We start from the raw sequence: 25,590 nt of genomic DNA on the forward strand, positions 1-25,590 counted from the left end.
TTGCTTCTGGGCCACTGCTCTATTTGACACAGGGACTTTTGACAACTTGGTCACACATTCTGGAACTTTCTACCAGTCTCTGAAGACCCTGCATTCCTAGCACTGGTCTCTGGGGACCAGAAGCATCATTCTTGGCTGCTGAGCAGCTGGGAGCGAGGCTACGGCGGCCCCAGAGGTTCTGTAGAGTGGTCAGGGGTTAGCTTTGACAAACCCACTGGGATAAAATATAGGTTCCTGTCACTGAAAGCCCAGTGAGAAAAAGAACTCACACAAATAACCCCCTCTTGAGATCTGGCTGTTTCTGTGTCTAAGGAAGTGGTTTCCATAGGAAACAATAATAAAAATAGTGTTATTTTTAAGCTGGAAGGAATGACAGTTTGGTATCATCCAGATTTTAAAATAATTTAAAATAGCAGAGGAAATGTTTGGCTATTCGGCTGTTCACAGCATCCTTTGCAGTCTTGCTCCTCTCGTGGCCCAGTGGAGAAGAGATGGCCCCTCTGCATGTGACTGGAAGACACAGAGACATTTCCAGCCCCTCCAGGCCAGCACACTGACTTCTGACTCCGCAACCAGATGTCTCCATCCTTCTCTGTCAAGTGTTTTCCAGCCTTAAGATGCGGAGGTTCCTTTTAGCAGATTGCATTAACAAGCTAACACCTGGGCTTTATTTTTATATGAAATGATTTGCCTTTAATAAGAACAGTTTGCTCCTCTTTGTGATACATTTTTACCTCTCTCTCTCTCCCTCTCTCTCTCCATATATTTATCTCTAACTATCATCTGTCTATTTATCAATCTATCAATCATCTATCTATGTATACACATACACGTACACATACATACAGAGAGAGGGAGGGTTGTATAAGTAGACTCTTAGAGTGTAGCCCAGGCTAGCTTGAAACAATATTGCTTAAGGGGCTCTCCAACTAATGGTGATCCTACTGCTTGGCCTCAATAGTACTGGGAGTGTGTGTGTGTGTGTGTGTGTGTGTGTGTGTGTGTGTGTGAAATAAGAAATATATATATCTGAAAAACTAGTTTGTTTAATTTTTAATTTTTATTTGTTTATTTTTACAAATTGCTTTTTATTTCAGGTAGAGCAACAGATCCCACAGGAGAAACACAAGGAGGAAAGGACGAAGTAGGTCAACTTAGGGTACCAGGCAGGAGGAAAATGTCTAGGCAAATAGGCTTGCCTATCGGTACTCAGAGAAGGTAGAAACTGAATTGGAATTGACAGCTCAGTCCCTCTATTCTCCTTTAGGGAGGTGTTTTAGTTTGCTTTCTGTTCCTATGCTAAAGTACCCTGACCAGAGCAACCTGGAAAGGAAAGGGTTTATTTGGCTTGAACTTCCAGGTCCTACTCCATCATGGAAGGGAGTCAGGGCAGGAGCTCAGGCAGGAACTAAAGCAGCAACCATGACATAGTGCTGTTAAACTGGTCCATTCTCCGGCTTATGCTCGACAAGCTTCTTTATACAGACCTGGCCCACCCGCCTAGGGATGGTGCCGCCCAAGGTGGGTTTGGCCTTCTCACATTAGTCATCAGTCAACACAATCTTTTGCAGACATGGTCACAGGCCAGTCTCATCTGGGAAATCCCTCAATTGAGGAGCCTTCTTCCCTGGATGACTTTAGGTTGTGTCAAAAAATGACAATAAAAACTAATCAGGACAAGAAACAAAGAATTTTCTAACTTGATGTAGTTAGTTGACAGTAAGTAGAGGAGAACTCTAGTGACATGAGCAGCGTGTGACAAAGCTGTGCTCAGAAATGTCTCCTGGGTGAATTCTGCTATCCTAAGAAAACACCTCCCCTAGTAGCTAGTCCACAAAATATATACCCAAGGGAGAGTGACTGCGACAATCAGGGAGGTTATCCTTGCCAGAGCTGCAAGTGCTCGGGATGCTTTATCATCCAAGGATACTGAGGGCTGGCTGTCCTGGGAGTTTCAGTGGCCCAAAGGCAGTAAAAGAGAAGATGGCAGAAATAAAAGGATGGGGTGTGGCAATGCTTTGAAAACAGCTGGGGAAGTGAAACAAAGCTCAGAGGAGCATGCAGATGTTCTCGTGTTGTGTAAAGCGAACCTTCCTACCCTCATCTGAGAAATCCTTTGGTTGCCCCAGGCCAGTGTGAGCACTGGCCCAGCTTCATCAGCTCCCAATATTGCCCTTCAGTAAGTAGTGTGTGGTCTCAAGTGAATGACAGGGCTTCCTAAACCTCAGCTCCCAAAGCTATGAAAAGATTGCGATTCTCGGCTATTTGGCTAGGATCAAAAAAAGTTAAAGGGGGCTGAAGAGGCAGCACCACAGTTAAAAGCATGCACTGTTCTTGCAAAGTTTGATTCTCAGAACCCGTGTCAGGCAGCTTAGGCAGCTTACAACTGCCTGAAATGAGTCAAGTAAACGAAGTGGAGGTGTATATGGAAAAAAAGTATGACGTGTTTTTCAGAACGACCCAGCTAAAAGAAAGGAAAAGAAAGAAGTGACTTCCGACCTCTGAGCCCACCATGCCTGTGCTGATTAGTTTTACTGTGCTCTCATCCCAAGGTTGCACAGCCAGAGGTTAGAGAATCAGAAAGCAAGTTCTGCAGTGGTCAAACCGGTTTCTTTCTCGTCACCGCCAAGAAAGTTCCCCACAGCCAATTGTATCAGCAGCCGCCATCACCTCTGCTATTAGGAAGGAGCCGTTCAGCGATTTCACTGTCAAGGTTGCAGCTTGGAGAAACAACTTCCGGATCAAGCAGCGACTAGGGCTAATTGACAGATAAATTTAGGATGGGGCCAAGCACACCTTCAGCGCAGCAGCGTGGCTCAGCATGTGTTGCTAGGGCACTCCTCCCAGGGTTTCTAGGGTAACCGTCATCTCAACATCTCACAGAGCTATTCCTAGCCCGATGATGACAATCAGCTTCTGTACCCGAAGGCCTCTAATTCTGCTCAGTATCTGTGGCTTCCCAGCCGGCCTTCCTTGCTGTACTTTCTTCCCATAAACCTTCACTGCCTGCCCCTCAGCCTCCCCCAGTCCTTCTTCCAGTGTTCACAGAGGACCGAGTGACTTTCTGGTGGCCTCATGCAGCACTCTCCTCAGCAACATGCTTCTCGACAGAATTGAGCAGGGTTTAACAACCAGTTCCCTTTAAAGCATAACCCTTTTCCTGCTTCTTTGGAACCAAGCCCCGGCTTTTCCTTTCTCTGGTTACTCTGGGACTGTTGTTTTTGTGGTCTTCTGCCTTGTGTCCCTGAAATACCAGCATTCCCCCAGGTCCTGCCCCGAGCTCATTCCTTCCTTTCTCTCTATATTTATTCCTACTGAGTCCTTTCGTTTGCATATATGTTAGAGTCATAGGCCAAGCCGGATGTGGTGGTCCATGCCTCAAAGGCAACTAGATCTCTGTAAGTTCAAGGCCAGCCTGGTCTACGTAGCAAGTTCCAAGCCAGCCATGGCTGGGTTGTGAGACCCTGTTCTAAAATGAAATGAAGCAAAACAACAACAGAAACAATGGGTTAATCACAGAAACATTATATTTTAAAAGTTTAAAATATACAGGCACATAATTCTGGACCTAGGTATCAGTCATCTCTCTATATATGTACAATTGTGCAATTTTATAAAGATTATATCATTCTGTACACATGTAGCAGCCTGCTCTTGTTGCTTTTTTGTTTTTGTTTTTGTTTTTTTAATTATTTAACTTGTTGAGTTTTCTAAGACAGGGGCTCATCATGTAGCCTTCAGTATTCTAGAGCTCCCTGTGTAGACCAGGCTCGGCCTTAGCTTTACAAACATCAACCTGCTTCTGCCTCCCCAGTGCTAGGATTAAAGGTGTGCATGACCACACCTGGCTGCAACCTGTCTTTTTTTTTTAAAAGCTGATAGTGTAGTTTAAATATTGCTTAAACTGTCATTTCATTGCTGTGACAAAATCTGGGACAAAAATATCTCAGCAAGTTTATCAGGCTCACGGGTTCAGCCCATGCCAGACTAGCTCCATGACTGTGGCCAGAAAGAGGCTGTCTGCACGTGCCTGTGGGTGGATCCTGTGGGTGGATCCTGTGGGTGGTGCCTGTGGGTGGTACCTGTGGGTAGAGCCTGTGGGTGGAGCCTGTGGGTGAAGCCTATGGGTAGAGCCTGTGGGTGGATCCTGTGGGTGGAGCCTGTGGATGGAGCCTGTGGGTAGAGCCTGTGGGTGGAGCCTGTGGGTGAAGCCTGTGGGTGGTACCTGTGGGTGGAGCCTGTGGATGGAACCTGTGGGTGGTGCCTGTGGGTGGTGCCTGTGGGTGGAGTCTGTGGGTGGAGCCTGTAGGTGAAGCCTATGGGTAGAGCCTGTGGGTGGAGCCTGTGGGTGGAACCTGTGGGTGGTGCCTGTGGGTAGAGCCTGTGGGTGGAGCCTGTGGATGAAGCCTATGGGTAGAGCCTGTGGGTGGAGCCTGTGGGTGGAGCCTGTGGGTGGAGCAGAGCTAAGCATCTCACGGTAATGGAGAAGCAGAGAGAGGCCTGGCACAGGGAACGGGTCAGAGACCTGCACTCAGCGATGGCTTCTGAACATTCCCAACACCTCCTAATCTATGGAATTACAACTATAGATACCAATCTGTGGGTCGGTCTATTGATCTCGCGGGAGCCCTTTTGTTCCAATGAGCTTTAAGTGACTGGAGCCACTGACTGGGGATCACACTTTCAGATACACCCCCACTCCTTTGAGGGACATTTCATAGTCAAGACGTAACTAACACACTTAGAGGTCAATGCATCAACTTACTACCACTTAGGACAGTCCTCAACCTCCTTAACACTGTCGCCCTTTTACGCACCCTCACGTTGTGGTGACCCTAACCAGAATATTAGTTTGGTTGCTACTTCCATAACTGTAATTTTGCTACTGCTGAGAACAATAACGTAAACGTCTGTGTTTTCCGATGGTATTAGGCAACCTTTGGAAGGGTCGTTAGATCCCAAAGAGGTTGTGACCCACAGGTTGAGATTCTTATTGTATTTATTTACTGAAGCCACCATGACAGAACCTAGCTTTGGTGACTGGGTAGTTTAAATGAGCCCTTGCTTGGTCACAAGTCTAGAGCATAGATCAAAGTGTCAAAAGGGTTAGCTTTTCAAAGAGCTCTCTGGTGTTCAGGCCTTCTCCCCCTGTTTCCATATGGGCTTCTCACTGTGTGTGTCTGATATGAATATCCAAATACAGTTACATCCTGAGGTCCTGAGGGCAGAATTCCAACATATGAATTTAGTGGTGCTGAGCAAAACCCCCATCCCATGGCACATGCCTCTGTTTAAAACATCTTCATTTATGGTCACTTAAGCCATTTCCCCCTAGTGTTTAAACACTATCTTGCCAAGTGCCTATCATCTTCAGGGGCAGAATTTCCTTGAATGCCAAGTAGAGGTTCAGTAACGATCTGGGCCAAAAGCAGGCTTCCCTGGGGACACTACCAACTACAGTCATTCTGTGATTTTCTGCCCTACTGTGGGCCCCATGACCGTGCCTGTTAGTGTATTCTGCCTGTGGGGCTTGGTCACTGTATGATGCCATAGCCTGGGTCTCATCCATCTGTGCTCCCATAAGCCACAGCACACGCTCAAACTCTATGGTGATGGGTGGAGTGCACCAACACCAGGCCACTGTACCTTGGTACTCAGTGCTTAGAAGGTTCAAACTCTCCTTTGTTTGTGACACCTGGGCTTTTTTGATTCTTTTACTTCTGGGATCTCCTCTTCCATACTCTTCTATTTAAGATATATATATATATGTATATATATGTACATATATATGTGTGTGTATGTGTGTATACATATATATTTAAAGCTTTGCCTTTAACTTTCCGAACACCTGTGTTAACCTAGATATTGGATCTATGTCACTCTTAAGACACAAAAAGTACCTAATGGAATTCTATTACCCACTTTCCCTTTTGCCAGGGAGATCAAAAATATTTAGTGGAATCAATTCTGATTGTGGTGAAGGAATATGGCGAGATTTTCTCGTGGCCATGGCCCTACCTTCAGGCAGGATGGACCCTCCCCAAAGAGTAACGGTGTTTGTAGCTTAGTTCTATGCTTTGTTTATCCCTCCCTCCTAGGGATTCCTTCTCAGTGATGTCCCAGCCCTCTGTGTTTGCCCAGACCTCATGCCCCACTCTGCTTATAAAGATCTGCTGGGTCTGACGTGAGTGCAGGCCTCCTTCAGTCTCGCAGAACAAGACCTGAAAGGACTCCATTAGTTCAAGATAAGAAATGTCGGAACGGACTTCCCTTACCCTTGGTGGTTTTTAGAGGGTGGATTTTTGTGTGAGATAACCTAGTGTTTGAAAACACTTTTACTCATTTCAAAACAAATTCAGTTATGAAAGTAAAGGTAAAATAATTTTTTAAAAAATTAAGAAATATTGCTAGGATCTAAAATATAAAGTATAATAATTGCCCCTGTGCCCACTATGCATCTTAAAATCACAAAACATTATATTCTGTTTAAATCTCTAATTCTTGTCTTTGTCTTTTCTGCTCCCCTACCACCCAGCCTTGCTAAAATAGCAAAAGTTCAGAGTGTTATGTTTGACAGCTTTTGATTTCTTTGAAATTTCACCGTGTGTGTATTTAGTCGTAGGCAATATATCCTGTTAAGATCAATTTACAAACACACAACATAGTACCTCCTGGAAAATCCTCCATTTTATTGAACTATTGTTATTAAAATTTCTACATTAAAAATGACCTTGTTTCACTCATATATTGTTCTACCATGTAAACAAGTCTCCATTTTCTTGATATGGTCTCCTACCAATGGAGACGCAGGCTGTCTTTAGATTTATTTACTTATTTATGACTATTGGAAGTGATGGTCCAAGTAGCCTTGAGCATGTCTTCCTGCACAGAGCACTGTAGAATGAGGCAGTGTGAGCACACCTCTGCTTCACCTCCCTGCCAGCCTCTGGTACTGGTTAGCAGTGGTCTTTCCTCCTCGACCAAATGTTCTGCTAGGCAGTGGGGAGGAGGCTTGAGGAAATCATTCCCTTAGGCAACGCTGCTGTCATGAAATATCATAAACCAAGTGGCTTAAGGAACATCTATTTCTCACTGTTCTAGAATCTAGATACCCAAGACCAAGGTACCAACCTACCCGGTCCCCAAGACCAAGGTACCAACCTACCTGGTCCCCAAGACCAAGGTACCAACCTACCTGGTCCCCTAGACCAAGGTACCAACCTACCTGGTCCCCAAGACCAAGGTACCAACCTACCTGGTCCCCAAGACCAAGGTACCAACCTACCTGGTCCCCAAGACCAAGGTATCAACCTACTTGGTCCCTGGCAAGGGCCCTCTCCCTGGTTCTCACCATAGGCATTCATACAGACTCAAGTAGTATTCTTATTACATCTCACATAGGTGGGAGATTACAGATGGATATAGATATACGTAAACTTTACTTATAGCTCTTATTATAAGGTTCTAATCCCATTCATGAGGCTCCACCCCATGACCTAATTACTCCCCAAAGACTCCATCACCAAAAGACTGTTATATTATGACGAGACCTTCTGCACACACGTTTGCAAGGGACTCACAGCATTTAACCTAAGCTGTGCAAATACCACCCTGAAACATTAAAAAAAAAAAAAAAGAGTCAAGTGTTTAACTATAAGTTCACACAAGAAAAGGAATTTTGTCCAGGGATTATATTTGAATGCACATTGCATAAAAATTAGGAAGAGTTACTTTCCTGTGTTAAATTACATAAGCTTTTATTTGTGGAAGGATCAAATATATTCAAGTTGAGTTTGGTACAAAAAATGGTAGCGTGGGTAAATTTGCACGTCCCCTTCCGATTCCAATTTAGCCACTAACTTCAACTCCTAATGTTACAGCTATGCTTTAAGGGCTAGAGTGTGACTAAGATCCCTTAAGCATCCAAACAGGAAGCTGGCATGGCCCAAGGCACCTTCCCTCTGGACAAGGACCAATCAAGAAGGCTCTCCTGGAGGGGGCGTGGCCCGAGGAAACCTACAGATCCACAGGGAGGAAAGGCAATGCCACAGTTACCTGGGATGGCAAGGTGGGGTACATCCAGAGGACATTTTAAAAAGTCTGTCACAGGATTCCACTACAGGCTACAACAGTAACTGTATTTGTGTGGCCTTTCTCTACCAAAGGTTAGAAAGCAGGATACAATATAAGAACCAGTTGCTTTTGGAAACTAATAGCCAGAAAGTGAGGCGAATTTTCTTTGTTTTGTGGTGGGGGTGGGTTGGGGTGGGGGTATGTGGAGGGAGGGGCGGCTGAACCAAGGTACAAGGAGAAGAAGGAACCCTGTCATTCCCTGGGCATTCAAAATGCTCCACACGACAATATTCTAGGACTAAATTCCTCTAACCTCAGAGGAGGCTGTCCACAGGAAAAGAAAACAGAACAAAAGTCGAGGTGAGATAATCGTGCTAGCGGCTCTTACATGACCCCCAAGACAATCAAGTTAAGAGGAAAGGCTGATTTTGACCAGTCCAGGACTAGGAACTATGAGGTGACTCAGATGGCTGGCATGTTGTTTCGGGACCTGTGATGTGGCAGCGTATCATCAGGCAGGGAGCGCCTCGGAGAGGAAGCTGCTCACCTGGTGTAAGCCTGGGAGCAAAAGGAAGGGAGGGGCCCCAAGTTCCCGCAGTCCCGTAATCCTTCAAGGGCACTCCCACCTGTTAAGACTAGCTTTTGTTTTCCTACTAGGCTCTATCTCTTAAAGATTCATAACCCTGTCCCCAATATTGCCTCTAGCTAGTGACCAGGTCCTCCGTATTTGGTTCTCTGGAAATACTTATCAGAAGAACTTGAACAGTAATAAACTCTTGTCTCTCAATAACTACGGCATCTACAGTAGTAGAAAAAATTACTGGACGTGTGAAGAAGCAAGAGAATGTGACCATACGAACCAGAAAACGTCCGAGGACTAGGAACTGACTATGAGGTGGCTATGAGATGCTGGAACTGGCAGACGAGGACAAGCTTATAAGCCAAGTAGGGTAGTACTCACCTGTCATCCTATCTAGCACTCAGGAGGTGGGTCAGGGGATCAGGAACTCATCTATACAGTGTGTTTAAGGCCACCCTGAACTACATGAGACTCCATAGCAACACCCTACCTGCTCCAAATTAAAAAAATAAAAAAGGAAAAAACACAATGACAAGGAAGTCTGTAGGAGTGAAGACTTACAGATAAGGTCATAATGAGAGAGTGGATGGACAAAACTCAGCAAGGAAACCCCAGAGAGAAACAAACGGGAAACTTAAGAAACAAACACTAAGCCAGATATGGTGGTAGACACCTATAGCCATCGCACTGGGGAGGCAGAGGCAGGGGGATTACTACAATTTCTAGGCCGGGCTGCTCTACAGATTGAGTTCTAGGCTAAGCAGTGAAACCTTGCCAGAAGAATAAACCCTAAAATATCTGCAATGGGAAATGCATTATTGTTATTATTACTAATAATTATTATTGTTGTTGTTATTTATTTCATAGTAGTAGTTGTAGTGTGTGTGTGTGAGTGTGTGTGTGAGTGTGTGTGTGTGTGAGTGTGTGTGTGAGTGTGTGTGTGAGTGTGTGTGTGAGTGTGTGTGTGAGTGTGTGTGTGAGTGTGTGAGTGTGTGTGTGTTCACGTGTGTGCTATGGTCTGCACGTGGAGGTCAGAGGTTAACTTTTGGGAGTCTGTCCTCTCCTTCCTTATGGGTTCTGGCATTAAACCTAGGTCATGGGTTGGGGATTTAGCTCAGTGGTAGAGCACTTGCCTAGCAAGCACAAGACCCTGGGTTCGGTCCCCAGCTCCCCCCCCCCCAAAAAAACCAAAAAACCTAGGTCATCAGGCTTTGTGTAACAAGCGTTCTGTACTCACTGAGCCATCCTGCCCGCCCTTGCTCTTTCTTTTCTTGTTTTTATTTTCGCCATTTATTTACTCATTCATTTATTCACTTTACATCCCAATCACAGCCCCTCCCCCAACTTCCCTCCCACTTTTTCTTTTCCTAATGTCATAAAATAGCATGGACATTTAAAGCAAAATTAGTGTCTCATATATCACATTTTATAGTCTTGTATGAACTCAGTTATGTGATATCAGTTGCATAAAACAGGGTAAAAACTTATGTTGTTTTAAGACTCTAATACTTATCAATTAAACTCTAAGGACTGTGGTAGCTGTGCATGTTTGAACTCCCAGGGTAACTACCTAAAGGCAAGGCAAAGGTAGGCGAAAAGCCAGTAGGGGAATGGACTGGAATGTTTGAAAATGTGGCTAAACTCAAGAGAAAGCAAGAAGGGAGTAACAACCAATCAGAACATCAGATACAACAGCATACCACACAGTAGATGAGTCATGATCACATTAAATGGAAATGCATGACCCACTGCCCATTGAAAACAGGTTGATCAGGCTAAAAAAATTATAGCCAGGCCTGCTCACGTGCAATGGAAACGAGCTACCTTCTCAGGAGATGAGAAAGTAGTGGAAAAAGATGTACTATACAGGTAATACACATAAGATACAGACAATACACACAAGATACAGACAATACACACAAGATACAGACAATACACACAAGATACAGACAATACACACAAGATACAATACACATAAGATACAGACAATACACACAAGATACAATACACATAAGATACAGACAATACACACAAGATACAATACACATAAGATACAGACAATACACATAAGATATAGATAATACAAGAGGCAGACAATACACACAAGATACAGACAATACATGTAAGATATAGACAATACACATAATATACAGACAATACACATAAAATATAGACAATACACACAATATATAGACAATACACACAAGATACAGACAATATATACACAAGATACAGACAATATACACAAGATACAGACAATATACACAAGATACAGACAATATACACAAGATACAGACAATACATATAAGAACACTGCAGTGGATGGCACGTTGATTAGTTTTGACTGTCAACTCGATACAACCTAGAAACTCCAGGGAAGAAAGTTCTAATGAGGAATTATCTAAATCAATGTGTCTGTGAGGGATCCTCCTGGCTGTTAACTGATGTGGGGAAATCCAGCCACAGTTGACAGCATTCTCTAGCCTGGACCCTGGATGGTGTAAGAGTAAAGAAATGTAGAAACAAGCAAGGAAGGATCCAAGTGTCATTCTGTGTTCCTGACTAGGTGTGATGCTTTAAGTTTCCATTTGAGTAGCCCCCACAATAGCTGTTTGGAACTGGAAGACAAGCAAACCCTTCCTCCCTTACAATTGTTTGTTTGTTTGCTGTCTGTCAGGGGTCTTTGTCACATAACAGAAATGAAGCTGTAACAAATGGCTAAATTCGTCCAAGGTAAAACAGACTTCAAGACAGGGATTCAAACAAATTCCAATAAGTTTAAAAGGACTGAAAGCTCACAGGTTCTTTGACTACGAATGGTTAAATTAGAACTGCAGAGCCGGGGACAAAGCTCAGAGTGAGCCTAGCATGCACAAGGCCCTGTGTTTGATGCTCCACAACACACACACACACACACACACACACACACACACACACACCACTTAAAATGGATGAGAGAGATCACAAAGAAAATTGGAAAATACTTTGGAGTCTGTAATCAATATGTAATCCAAAATGTGTGAGATGCATCTGAGCTGATATTAGTGGGAAATCTATTTTAATTAGATTTAATTAGAGGGGAGGATTTTAAATATTTCAAATAAAATAAATGAAACCCATAGAAAAGAGATACAAAGATTATGTTATAAATATAAGAGCAAATATAAATGGAACAGAAAACCAACCAAAGATTCAGTTAGCAAAGCCAAGAATTAGCTTCTTTATTCCACTTCCCTCTTCTCACATTAGAATTCGAAAGAAAGACAGCAGGCAGGGCAGCCACAGGTCTCCGCCCTGGCCCAGTGCGGGAGATGGAGAGACAAGGCAGTCATACAGTTGTGAGTCGGGGTCCAGCCTGTTCAGCAATGGAGGTGGGCAGAGAATGCCGGCGAAACTGTGGCCCATCAGAAGGCAGCGGCGTGCGGAGCCTCGGAGGACACAGAGAGCAAGCTTATGCTTGGCCAGAATCTAAAAGGGAAGAGTTGGAGGTGAGGAAAGGGAAAAGTGCTACTTTCCCGAGGACAGTGGACAGGCTCTGTCGTGCCAGCCCCACAACAAGCCCATCTCAAAAGTTAGGCTTCTAAGAAACATCTATAAAATTGGCAAACTCTAGCACGACGGTGTGCAACTGCCAGCATTTATAGTCAACGACCCCTCAGATTGTAGATAGAGAGTTGCAGGCTGGTGTGGACAACCGTATAGATATCTACAACAACCTAAACCGAGACATAAAGTGAAACAGTAATTACCAAAGGAGACACAGGGCAAACAGAATACCAGAACAGTTTTCCTTTTAATTGAATTTTTGATTGTAAACCTTAATTTGAAATAGAATGCTAAGGTCAAATGAATCGATTGAGAATTCTGTCAAATAGTTAAAAGGAAAAGAAAGAAAGAACAATCTCACCATGGCTTTTTCAATAAATAGATGAGGGTTTATTTTTATACTGATTAAAGAGGCCAAACAAATCCTAGAAACCAGCATTTCAGAAAAATCATCAGACAGACAGACAGACAGACAGAGATCATTATATACTTATCTTTATGAGCATAGGTATATATTTTTCCTCAGAAAGTTAGGAATTGAATCCTAACAATGTTTGAGAAACCTGCTGTATTTGACTGTTGGAGTATTGTTTTATCATTGTGGGCAAATACCCAACAAGAGTCAACTTAAGAAAGTGCCTTGGCTTGCAGGCTGAGTGAGGCTACAGTCCCTCAGGGTGGGAAGGTTCGGAGGCTGGGGCTCCAGGGCAGAAGAGGAGGGTAGTGTTCCTGAGAGGCTTGACTATCAAACCTCAAGGACTGACCCCACCCTACATCCTCCAGAGGGATCTCCTAAAGGTCCCACAACCTTCCAAAACAGTATCATCCTCTCGGGGCAAAGTCAAACACACTAGTCTATGGGAGTCCATTTAACACAACCCAAGCACTCAGAAAACGTAAAATTGTCTTTCAGAATTGGAATTAATTCATCATAGTCAGAAAACAAAGGAGAAAATCGTGTCAATAGGTGTGGAACGAACATCTGGAAACAGTCAAACACCCAAACACAGAAACTCCCAGTAAACCAGAAATAGAAAACAACTTCCCTAGCCTCATAAAGGGCATCTGGAAAACCCTAAAAATAGCATCCTTTTTAATGATAGAGAGAGAATCTGATGCTTTCCGTCTAACACTGGGAATCAAGCCAGGAGGCTGTGCTGTCTGTCTATGTAGTTGGTGTCTGGCGTCCGTGTGTAGGGCCCGCATGAGTTGTTGCATCATGTCTCACCATCTTGTGTGCGGTTCAAACTTCCCCTCCTGTGTGGCTGTTTCTGACAGAGTCGCTTGCCTCTCACTTTACTAACACAAACTCCCAACAGCTTCTGACTGAGCTACACTGGCAACCATGTAAACAGTTTCCCCTCTGCAGGTGTTTTCTGTAAACCAACCAGTCCATAACCCTGCAGAATGCTCAAAGGATAAACAGGAAGAAAGATCCAGTCTCGCTGGTTTCTCCCTTGCTCCCTCCCTCCCTGGCTGTGTGAACTCCCAGCCTCCTCCATACTCCCCATCAGGTTCCTGTAGGGACCTTCGGTCTCTCTGAGACCTTTAAGGAATTGATGATTTCTGTTTCATAAAGATTGGTTTCATTTCCTTGTTGGAACTCATTTGCTTGATCCCCTCAGTTAGACTGTTCTTGATGGGCCACAGTGCCAGACGGTTGGTCACTGTCAAAAGACAGAGAGACTGCAAGTCCTAATTAGAAAGAAGCCTGAATAGAAACGGGGTGGGGAAAGAGCTCAGGAAGTGAGGTGCTTGTTTGTAAAGCTGGTACTAAAGAGACAGACAGATCCCTCCGGCTCACCTGCCAGCTAGCATAGCCTTCTTGTTGAGCTTCAGGCCAGTGAGAGAGACTCTGCTTCAGAAAGGTGGATGGTTCCTACAGACCACCCAATCCCTTACCTCTGAATGCAGGTGCTCACTGGGCATTTACCACTGAAAACACCTGGGCATATATGAACGTGCACGCATGTGTGTGTGTGTGTGCGCGCACACACACTCTGTGGGACACACACACACACACACACACACACACAGAAATTAGGAGGCCAGAAACCACAACAGCTGTCTACTCTTTTTAAAATTATTTTTAGTTGTCTGAATGAGAGAGAACTTTAAATAGTATTTTTTTTCTGCTTTGTTTATTTTGGTGCTATGGCTTAGCAATTCTGAAACCTTTAAAATAATTCGTATTAATAAAAATTTTTAAACAGTTTCCTGTATGTATAAAATGCATTCTGGTGACTCTTTCCCCTTCTATTCTTAAGCCCCTCATCCCTGCCTGCCCTGCTCCTTACAGATCTTTTTTCCGTATTTATTACTTGTGTGTGTGTGTGTGTGTGTGTGTGTGTGTGTGTGTGTGACCCACAGAGTTTATCCCACCTGAATAACTTTGGGTTTGGAACTATCCTTTAAGATATGATGAACTTACCAGTGGGTGCACAACTGGGTACTATCACTTTACTTTTTTTCAAATGCTTATTTTTAATGATGGTTCTTAAATGCTTTAACCTCCCTTCTAGCCCACCACCCACCAGGGAGAGTGGAAAAGAAAGGATATGGGGGAAGAGGACCTGTTTAGAAAGGTTCTTTGGAGCAAATTCCATCTGTGTTGTCAGGAAATCAGTAGGTCAGTTCACAGGTCAGCAGCGGCAGCTCGATCCACTCGCAAACACTTCACAGATACACCAGCAGTCGAGTGCCGTAGTGCGGGATAGCGAACACGATTCAGCAGTGGCATGACCTAGCAGAGACAGCTAGGACTCAGCCCATTCAGCACTAGTCAGCAGGAGGGATTCAGACCAGCAGGGACACCAGGGGTTCTTGCCTATGCCTCTCTAGGTGGAGTGAAGATCAGCGAAGATGTGAGACCAGCAAGAGCTACACAGCTAGCTCTACAAGCAAGCCCCTCTCACAGTCATTGAGTCCTATTTATGCTCCCTCCAAACATCATGTGTCCTCCATGTGTCTTGTCTCAGCACGTGAGTTTGTTCCAGCTGACATCACTTTGCCAATTGTCCCACATCCTCAGAAGCAGCAAGAAGCCGCTGCATAGCACCAGAAGCTTTTTGGTGCATTTCTCTCTATGGAGTCCCGACAAATGGAGCTCAACTACGCAATGTAAGGCAGACCAATACATGTGTGTTGTTAGTGAATAGTCCTTCATCACATGTCCTTTCACATGCTTGCTTTAGCAGAACATCCTCTCTCCTGTGTCTACTTCAGTGAAACATCCCTTCTTGTGTCTGCTTTAGCCAAACGTCCTTTCACCTTGTGTCCAATTCAGGGAAAACACTCCTTCAAGTGTCTGCCCCAGCAAAACACCATCCAACACACCTGACTTTCCAAAGAACCCTTAGGTTTCCACATCAGGGTACTATGTCTTATTCTTTCCCAGAATCTGCTAGACACCAATAAATGGTAGGGTTGTGTGAACCCCTCCCCATCCGTGTCTACTGTTGGGCAGGCCTAACTTGTGTGGGCCCAGCTGTGAGTTCATGATTACCATGGCTTTCATGTGCTTAGAACATGGCACTTTGCTGTCCTCTCTATACTCTGCAGCATTGCCTGAGCCTTAAGGGAGTGGTGTCAATGTCTGCGGTAGGGCTTTAAACCGTCTGTATTCTCAGTATCCCGGACAGCCATGGATCCCTGCACTTCACCTCCATTAACTGCAATGAGAGGTTCTCTAATTCAGGCCGAGAGTAGGCTTTGTCTGAGTAGAAATACAAAGATTTAAAAGGTGGTTGGCTGTTATATTAGTGTAGCCACGTAGCAGTAATAGGACCACCACCCTGAGGTCCAAGATTTTCTCAGTCACAAGCTGTGACTGGTTTACAGCACTAGACATGTGTTATCTCTTGGGTATCAGGTCTCAAATCCAAGCATGGAATGGTTGGTTATTCCCGAAGCAGCCGTGGCACCATTTCACCAATGGGCACATCTTGCCTGGAAGATTGGCATTGTAGTTCCTAGAATTCACCTTGCATTCTAGGCTTAAGGAAGTTTATTGAGAATTATGAGAGGAGAAAGCTACAAATGTGAAAAGCAAAAAAAGCATGGAATATAGATTACAACTTGGGATTGGAATTGCACGTGTATGTTGGAGTAAATTGCTTTTAATATTGAAAATCGATATGCGTGTGTACATATGTACTACATGTCTGTGCCACATATGTACTAATCTTTTTAGAAAAATAGAAACACAGAGAAAACATACGTGCAGTTTCTACTAAAAGAAACTAGAAGCTGTCTGAGAAATGTCAGACTGCAGTGTGAAGACAAAATGTCTGACAGGAGCCTGGAAGACTGGATTGAGTCAGCAGGGAAGCAAGTGTTCAAGGAATACCAAACAACAGGGGAGCCGGGAGAGTTAACTGAGAGCTGCTGCTAGTGGGATCTGGAGCAACTCAAATATCAAAATAGCTATCCACGGCAACGAATTATAATCCACTATATAAAATATCGCCCAGCCATGCTGATAAAACCAGAGTAGAAAGTTCTGAATGTTGATAATGAAATGGAGACAATGTTTCTTTATGACAGAATGCCAAGAAAGAGAGAGAAAGAGCAGAGTGCATGAGAGAAGGCAAGGAAGAGGGGGAGGGGTAGAAGAAGAGGGAGAAAGGGTGGAGGGAAGGGAGAGAGGAAGAGAGCAGGTAACAGGAAGGAAGCAGGCAGGAAAGGAGAGAGGCAGACTTGGAAATCACCGATGGGCACTAAAACCAGTTACAGTCTTCATTGTTGTAGCTGGTAATTACAAAGGAGAACTCCTTTCAAATTGGAAAAACCTACTTATCCCAGTGCTCAGAATGAATATCACTATCTCTGGACAGACTGACATCTTTTGGCAAGATGCTGAAAAAGACACACCCTCTCTTTATCAGAATTCAACCTGAATCCGGCCCTGCCAAGTGTGGAAATGAGCTAAACAGGAAGGCAGGAAGTGACCTAGCTTACTGGGGAAAAAAAAAAACTACATCCATGTTATTCAGAAAAATTGTCAGATCTCTGAAGTGCAAGTTACTGTGTTACATTCAGAAACACACCCAGAAATTAGTCTATATTAGAACAGATTAAAAATGTACTCTTGGGCTAGAAGGATGGCTTGGGGTTAGAGTACTGGCTGTTCCTCCAGGGGCCCTGAGTTCAATTCCCAGCAACCGCGTGGTGGCTCACCACTGTCTGTAACTGTAGTCCGAGGGGATCCTATATCCTCCCCTGGTGTGCAAATGTGCATGCAGACAACACACCCACATACATAAATACACCTTTAAAATGCATTCTTATTAAGGGGAGACATTATATGAACAACAGAAAGCTCAAAAAATGAAAAACGCTTAAAAGATATGTTTTCTTTTTCTTACTGAGTCATCTATAATTACAAAAATCTTAATTTTTTTAAATACCTCTAGAAGGAGTGATCTTCAGATTTTATTTCCATGCAGTTATCAGATGTCTGCTTTCCCCTTCTGTATTCAGTGATCAGGCTATTGCTGAGAATCCTGAATGAATAAGGAGACATCCCGACAACCTCCGTGTTTTCCTATTATGACATAATAATATATAAAACTAGCAAACTGGGAATGACAAAACCACAATTAGCATCTGCAGGTGAACTTACTACATATCAGCCACACTCACACACTTAAATCCCACAACCCCTGGGCCTAATGGTCCACGTCTTTAATCCCAGGGAGACAGAGCCAGGTGTATTATTGTGAGTTCATGTTAGCCTGTGTCTGTCTGCATTTCAGGGAAGGCAGAACACAGTCCATGCACTGTCAGGCTGTGTGCCTGCCTGGCTGGGATGTCAGGATGTTGGAATGGAGCAAGCTGGCTGCTCAGGGGCAGAGGCAGCCGAGCTGGCTGCTATTGGCACAGTACAAGCCCTACCTGCTGGGCGAAGCTGAGATACCTCGACCAAAGCTCCGGAAGAGAAAACTCTTCTCCAGGGTGTTACAGCTCATTAGGACAGCTGCCCTCAGGCAATTCCGGGTGAAATAACTCACGTACTTTATTCCATGTGGAGAGAAGCCTTATAAACATCCTGGGGATAAGGTGGGATCCCCGGGGTAGATGCTCCCCTTCGGCTCAGTCTGGGATGTTAGGGATGCTTTATTTGCATGGGGAAGGACTTCAGGTGCTGTCCCTATGTGACTGGTTGTCATGGTCCTCTCAATAGAGTGTCATGGTCACCTGTTCCATGTAGCGCCTGTCTGAGAGGTAGTTCTATGCCTAGCGTTCTCAATTGTGAGATAAGCGGGGGTTTGAACCTGCTTCAACTTTGCCAGTTCTTTTGTCTGGCATCATGGTCCACGTACCCCACAAGCCTGGTCTATGCAGCTAATTCCAGGCCAGCTAGCACTACATAGTGAGACACTGTCCCCAAAATGATGATGGTGGTGGTGGTGGTGGTGGTGGTGGTGGTGGTGATGGTGATGATAAATCTCACAACCTTTGAGGTAGGCAGTATCAGTCCATAGTCCAATCGAGTTTTATTCGTGCCAAGTGTCCACAGGATGCCATCCATTTCCAAGTATCCAGAGAAGAAATACAAGCGGCATGTGTGGTTTTACTAATCCAGAAGTAGTAGCAAGCATTTCTCAAAATCTATTTCCTCTCTGAGATACTCTTCATGGAGTCCAGGCTGGCAAAGAACTAACAATTCTCTTGCCTCTTCCTCCTATACACTGAGAGTCCACCTCGACAAGCTTCCCAGATTCCTTCTTTAAAGATGAGAGCAGAAACTTCTTAAATCCACTTTGGGTTCTTCAGGGATTCTCTCTGACTGAGCCCTGTTTCTAGAAGGGGGAAGTGTTTCTTTGTTTCACTTCAGCTCTTTGGTTAGCAAGTGGGTGTGACTGTGGGGGATGGGGGAGGATGAGGAACTCCAGTACCAAGCTCCAGTTGGAGCCTCAGAGCCTTGCTGTGTGCACCTGTGGTCTCCCCTGGCTTGATCTCAGATAAAGAAGAGTCTTTCCTCTACACAGGGCATGTGCTGCTGTTGCAGACACACACACACACACACACACACACACACACACACACACGCGCACACACGCACACACACACACACACGCACACGCACACACACACACACACACACGCAAGCACACACACACAGAGCACATGCTGCTGTTGCACACTTTGCAATTCATCAACACCACCTTTGCATCTCTGCATGCCATGGAAACAGAGTGCATCCTTTTCATTTCTTGGGACCTGAATTTAGGGTCCCAGGCATGGCCGTGCTTGTTCAACAACCTTAGTTTACCCAGCTTGGATAGACAGAGAGTATGGACTTATTCTGAGACCTGGAGGCCCAGAAGCAGCCAGCCAACCGAGACAGCACCATGCAGTTTCAGCTACAGCAGCCAAACGATGGTGTCTGCCCTGCTGTCTGCCACCGCTTCCTGTGTAACCGCTGGGACCTTGTACGAGCCTGCTGCTGAATGTGATTATGTAGAGACTGTAGGCAAACTCAAACGGATCGCTTACAAGATGCATGGCCTGTACTCCGCCATGATTCTGAGACGAAGGAACTCAAAGAAAGGAAGCGGTCTGTGTCAAAGGGGACCGAATCTGAAGACAGTGCAGTGGGTGACTCCGGGCTTGTCTTGAGCTGGGAAAGTGAACCGGAGAGATATGACCTAAGCAGCAAGTGAAAGAATAATGTTCACTGTCCTCCCCCCTCCCCCCCTTCTTTCTCTCTTTTGATCTCTGGCTTCCACATACACGTATACACACGAACACACACCAAAAGAGAGCATACATGCTAAAAATAGCAGCTCAACAATGATTCCCATTTTTTGTTAAATAGCAAGTGTATATACATTATATGGAATGATCACGATTCTTCATGGTGATGGGATTTTGAATAATCTATGTTCACTACATTTATGTGTGGTACCAGTTTTCAATATGTGCTAGCTTATAAACATTGAAGCAATATTTTCGGTGTCAGAGGACAGAAAATTGCTTGAAAAAAATTAGAAGAGATTTTCACATTAAAAATATCCTGCCTTACCTCATTTTGGTTTTGTGGTGTGCTGAGTGCATTTTGAAGCTAAATGTTTCCAGCCATGCTGAGAATCCGCATGAACACAAGCAGTCTCTGGGTTGCAAAGAATTAGGTCTCTGATTTTCTGCCATATTCTATTTGGAATGAAATGTCTTGAGTTTATTCCAAAGTTCCCTAGAGTTCTCTTAAGACTCTGTTCCTTTGATCTTATGCACCTGACCACCCTGAGGGCACACCCATGCTGGCCCTGAAAGGTGCACCCAGGAAACCACAAAATATCCGGGAACCTGAATGTGTTGCCTTGCACAGTGGCTGGGGTCATCCCCTACGTTGGCTGCCTGAAGGTGTTCTGAGAACTAACGAGGAAGCTTCTAGAATGGTTTGAGCTGCTCAGGTGAAAGAAACAAACCTCCAATTTTGTTTATGAAACACCCCGCTTTGTTAATGACTCCACCAAGTCAGCCAAGGTCAGAGGAAGACCACTGGCATCAAAGATATCACTAACAGTGCAGGAAAGGCTAGCTGCTGGCTTGAAGTGCCACAGATGGTGACAGCTTGGTGGCTTTACCTGAGGTGGATGATAACACAGTTAACAGAAGAGCAAAACACCTCTTAACGGAGGCATCTCTTCACCCTCCCCACTAGGAATAGTTTTAAAACAAATACTTTGTTTCTTTTTACATGGGATTGTCTGATATTAAGATAAGCAAACATGATGGATGAGAGAGGACCCCCTTACATACTTTGGTGGACAGACTTAACCTAGTGTCTATAGCCCCGATTGGTCCCCTCACCTTGCAACCTACGATTTGCTTTCTGGCTAAATAGAACAGGTACATTTGGCTGTAATGTATGGAGCCTGCTTGCTGGGAGGCTTTTCTTGGCTTAATGAATTCTGGGAAATGCCAAGGTGCTAATGAACTATTGGTAACTTCTAGGAGCTGCAGGTACTGTCTGGGAGCTGTGGAGGCTTTCCAGTGGCCAACTGGCAAGAAACTGGTTGCTGTCTTACAAATGCATTAAAATGAATTCACTAGCAACCCAGAGGAGCACGGAAGTGAATTCTTCTCCAGGTCAGGAGAACACAGCCTAGCCTACACTGTGATGGTATGGGCGGAGAACTCAGAAGACTTAGATACCTGAACCACAAAGGCTGTGAGGTACACCTGTTGTGTTTAAGCCCTCAGGTTTGAGCTAATCTGCAGCTGTGGATAATTGAACAATGTTACATCTCATAATGGTAACACTTTCCAAGAGTTCCCAGAATTGTTCTTTCTGTCTCCTTGTGTGTGGGAGGAGGATGGGCTGGAGAGTCTGAAAGCACAATCTAGATGTTCTATCATTTCATTTGCAAATACTTTTAGTATGCATCTCTAGAGGATAAGGACTTTGCAACAGTGCTAGAAGCCAGATGCCAGAAAAACCCAGTTTAGTTGAGAATGAGAGTGAGAAAGAGAATGAGAAAGTACTTTACCATGGAGCTCCACTCCCAATGCTAAGAGAAGGTGCTTTCTAAAGCCACCAAGACAATAAAGTTAACACGTGCTTTTGACAAAATAACATCTTGAGCACATCAGCTAAAGGGTGGGAAGGCATAAAAGCTTGTACTTCAAATGCCAGAGTTAGTTGGTTTGTTTAAAAAAAAAAAAAGCACAGTTACCAAGCACTTAGTTGTCTCTGTTAATGTGCTTGTCTGTCATGCAGTATCTCAAATAATTCAAGGTCAATTCCAATTGTCCATTTAAGACCCTTAGCTGGACTTGGTGGAACACATCTGTAATGCCAGCAGACAAAAGGCAGAGAATCAGAAACTGGAAACTACTACAACAGTAGTGAGAACTTGTTTCAAAAAAAAAAAAACCCAAAAAACAAAACAAACAAACAAACAAAAAAACACCCATCCACTCACCAAACAAAGAAAAGGTCCCATCCAGCCCCTAAGAATCGCACTTGCTTTTAACTTCTCTTAATTCCTTGTCCTATCTAATTAACATTTCTATTCCCACCACTTCCCAGCTGGTTACATTCTTTTTCTCTTTTCGCTAGCCAACCTTATCTCGCTTTGACACGGAGCACTGAGGCATGCTTTGTAATGGAAAGACAGAGCTCTGGGTTCAGTGCCATCTCTATCACTGGGCAGCTTTGTAGAGTTGGGCAAGCAGTTTCTTTGAGTTTGGTACAATAGTGCATGACAGGGTTGTGGTGAGGATTACACAGAACGCGGGCAGTGTGCAAATAACCACCCCGTACAGAGAAAGCACCTTTTCCAAAGCTGTCTTTGTTGATCTCCAAACGCCGAGCACCACAAAGCCTAGTACCTTGCCTCACCGCCTTCGTCGCAGGGGATGCAGGGACTTGTAGTTTTAGATCCTTAAGTCACGTTTGCTCCCAGAGTTGGACGACGAGAGAAGGAACTACATATCCCAGCGGGCTCCGAAAAGAAAGTAGGACTCGGAAAATCGAGCGCTGGTGCCCGGTGCCCGGTTCCCCTTTTTTTTTTTTTTTTTTTTTTTTTTTTTTTGCGCCCGGTTACCTTAGTGCATATCTCAGTTAGCGCTCCCACCCGGCCATGAAGCCCAGGGGCGCAGCAGCGCTTAGGCGGCTGGGGTTCTCTGGCGCCGGGCTTGCGCCCGTAGGTACACCCAACTGTCAAACTGGAATAGAGAGAGGCGCACTCCAAGCATCCGCTGGACCTGCGGTCCCTTTACTGTGTGTGGGCTCCACAGATGCAAGGAACCAGCAGTAAAATGAGCGCATTGTGAGCATCACTGGGGGAAAAGTAGAGAATGAAAACTGGGAAAGACAGCGACCTTTGCAAACAAAGCCTGCCACTGGGGGCTTTTAATCCAAAAGAGGGACCAGATCGGTCGCTGCTGGAGCTGACACAGATCGCTCTGCTGTCCCCCGCCCTTGGAGGTCCCGAAGTCTGGCCTGTTTCGGGCGGCTGCTCGTCACCCTGTCATCAGGCACTCCACCACCCCCATCCTCTGGGCATCATTAGAGTTTCCCGGCGTCTCAGCCATGCGTGGCGCTGGGGAGGAAGAGGACGAGCCGAGGACAAGCCAGGAAAGGTCACTTCTCCGCGCCGAGGGTACTCAGGTCCCCCGTAGTAGCAAGAACGATTTTTCGACTGGTCACGAGGATGCGCGTGTCCAGAGGTCGCAGCTGGGGCCGGGAATAATCCGGTGGAGAACCCAGTACAGGACCGAAGTCCGAGGGGAGCGCATGGCGACTCAGCACGGAGGGCAACGAACTGATCGCTGCTGGGGTGAAGGATGTCACCAGGGAGCCAGGAGCCTTTTTCCGGGCGCGCCAGGCCCTCACAGTCCTCGAGCCCTGCGCACTGGCTCGGGGTATGGGGTGTGGGGAGGAAGGGGGGACTAGGGCAGGGACCCACAGGAGCCGGTGCCCTGGCTTAGCTGGCGAGAAGGAGGAGCAGGAGGAGGAGCCCGGCCGTGAGGCGCGGGAGTCACCGCCCACCGGGCCGCGAGGAGGCGGACCTGCTCCGAGCGCCGCGCGCGCCGGGGCTGAGCCTTGCAAACAAGTGTCTGTGGCAGTGTCCCCGCGGCCCTCCGGCGGCCCTCGTCGCACTAGGCTTGGCTTCTCCGGACAGAAGGAACCGAGGAAGCCCCGGGAGCCGCCGCCGCCGCTTCCACCCTCGGCCTTAGCCCCGCGTAGGGGCCGCGGACTCAGCGCGGCTGCTCGGCTCGTGGACGCGGGGTCGCAGCGCGGGCAGCGCCCCGGCTCCTACGGAGCAGCTCCTGACAGAAGAACGCGCGTGGCTATCCCCACCCCTGGGAGGGGTTGCCGGTGCCGCGAGCTGCCGCCCAGTTTGCAGCGCTCTCTCCTGGGAGGATCCGTCACCAGGAAAGAGTAGAAACCACCTGGCCGAGGAGCAGAAGTGGCTCGGGAGGGAGCCGGCGTGGGTCCGCTGCCTCGTGTCCCCTAAGGGCGCGGCGATCGCGGACCCGCGGGCCGGAGTCCAGGCGCAGCCTAGAGCTTTCGGGTGGCGGAGCCAGGCGCACCGCCGTCTGGGTGTCTGCTGAGCGGTCCCCCGCGCCCCGCGGGGTCCTGCAGCCCCGATCCACGGGCTGGAAGCCACGGAGAACCGCTGCCGCGGACTGCGGACCAACAGTCCCTCCTGAAAGCGGATTCTGCTATGACATCTGGGCTCTCCAAGGGGTTAACCTGGGTGTCCTCGGCAAAGTTGTCGCCGAGCCGGGAGCCCGTTTAGGGGTCGCAGCGCCGCGGCTCGGGCGGCGGCCGGGTGGCCGGCGGCGGCCGTGGCTCGGCGGGACCCGCGCGGCCGGGGGGCTTCTGGGGGTGTGCGCCCCCAGCCGGCTGCCCTCGTGGATGCCTCCCGGCGGCGGCGGGCCCATGAAAGACTGCGAGTACAGTCAGATCAGCACCCACAGCTCCTCCCCCATGGAGTCTCCCCACAAGAAGAAGAAAATCGCAGCCCGGAGGAAATGGGAGGTGTTCCCGGGAAGAAACAAGTTCTTTTGCAACGGGAGGATCATGATGGCCCGGCAGACCGGCGTTTTCTACCTGACGCTCATCCTCATCCTGGTCACTAGTGGACTCTTCTTCGCCTTCGAGTAAGTGACAGCTTCCAGATGCCGTGCTCCCCCTCGCCTTCTCATGCCCCTACTTTGATGACTTTCGTTTTCTGGTGTATGTTGTTATATAATGTCAGCCCGCTTTCCCTGTTCTCCCTTTATGGGATTTTCAGCCCCCTGAAATAACGCCTTGCAGGGCCTGGATCCTGGGAGTAAGGAAGAGGAGAGAGGGGCACATGTAAGCTGTGCTAGGTCACTGGCTCCAGAGCAGTGTCAAGAACCAGGCAGGTGGACTCTCTTGAGTTTGGAACTAGCACATCAGCCCAGGTGCAGCCTTCTGAGGTGGGGTGGGGATTCTTAAGATAGAAATAGACTTAGTCCTTATCCCCGCCCCCGTGACCCCCACCCCACCCACGCAAAGGAAGTTCGAGGCTTCTTCTTAGACCCAGTTGGCTGGTTCTTAGTTATTTTAGGTGGAAAGTGTTGATTACCTACAGTGTCCTGCGTGGGTAATTTCATTTTTTCATTTCCTTGTCCTCCTGATTGACAGTCTTACCAAGGGTGGAGTGTACCGTCTTTCAAAGAAGTTTCCCCAGAAAGTACCCACAGTAGATCATTTGGGAACAGGTGAAAGATGTAAGGTCTAGAAAGGAAATCTGGACACCACGTGGCTCCTGATTCCAGAAACAACACGTTGGACTCTATCCTGGGGGCCGAGAGGGTTGGGGACTACAACTGCATGAGAGTCTTCAGGAAAATCCAATTGGTCATAGCAACACCCTGCCCTCTGAAGACAGGCCTTCCTTATT

General features: G+C 46.4%; 2 protein-coding genes and 1 long non-coding RNA gene across 12 annotated transcripts in view; 2 read left to right on the top strand and 1 right to left on the bottom strand.

The window, feature by feature from the left end:
• The window catches only part of LOC148006941 (uncharacterized), a 29,960-nt gene extending 26,118 nt beyond the window's left edge, over nucleotides 1-3,842 (top strand). For 2 of the 3 annotated variants that reach the window (XR_015645324.1, XR_015645325.1), the window contains 2 exons: nucleotides 1,098-1,144; nucleotides 2,553-3,842. This is a non-coding gene — a long non-coding RNA (uncharacterized LOC148006941). The remainder of the gene's footprint in view (nucleotides 1-1,097; nucleotides 1,145-2,552) is intronic. The other variant, XR_015645323.1, reaches the window with a different exon arrangement.
• Nucleotides 3,843-11,844: 8,002 nt separating this feature from the next.
• Nucleotides 11,845-24,388, bottom strand: LOC148006942 (uncharacterized). Its single transcript, XM_087602206.1, has 7 exons — nucleotides 24,381-24,388; nucleotides 24,031-24,313; nucleotides 22,484-23,969; nucleotides 19,700-19,823; nucleotides 17,608-17,744; nucleotides 14,773-14,942; nucleotides 11,845-12,121 (listed from the first exon to the last, which is right to left on the bottom strand). The coding sequence occupies exons 1-3, from the start codon at nucleotides 24,386-24,388 to the stop codon at nucleotides 23,295-23,297; spliced, it is 966 nt and encodes a 321-aa protein (XP_087458332.1). The 3' UTR covers nucleotides 11,845-12,121; nucleotides 14,773-14,942; nucleotides 17,608-17,744; nucleotides 19,700-19,823; nucleotides 22,484-23,294.
• The window catches only part of Zdhhc14 (zDHHC palmitoyltransferase 14), a 270,303-nt gene continuing 268,408 nt past the window's right edge, over nucleotides 23,696-25,590 (top strand). For 6 of the 8 annotated variants that reach the window (XR_015635207.1, XR_015635206.1, XM_087580725.1 and 3 more), the window contains exon 1: nucleotides 23,711-24,820. Coding sequence is in view for 4 of the 8 variants with exons in the window: in XM_087580725.1 (XP_087436851.1) it covers nucleotides 24,576-24,820 (245 nt within the window). In the remaining 4 variants the exon portion in view is untranslated. 8 annotated transcript variants of the gene reach the window in all.

The sequence above is a fragment of the Rattus norvegicus genome, chromosome 1 (assembly GCF_021556685.1).
Source record: "Rattus norvegicus strain SHRSP/BbbUtx chromosome 1, alternate assembly SHRSP_T2T, whole genome shotgun sequence".
Lineage (NCBI taxonomy): Eukaryota > Metazoa > Chordata > Mammalia > Rodentia > Muridae > Rattus > Rattus norvegicus.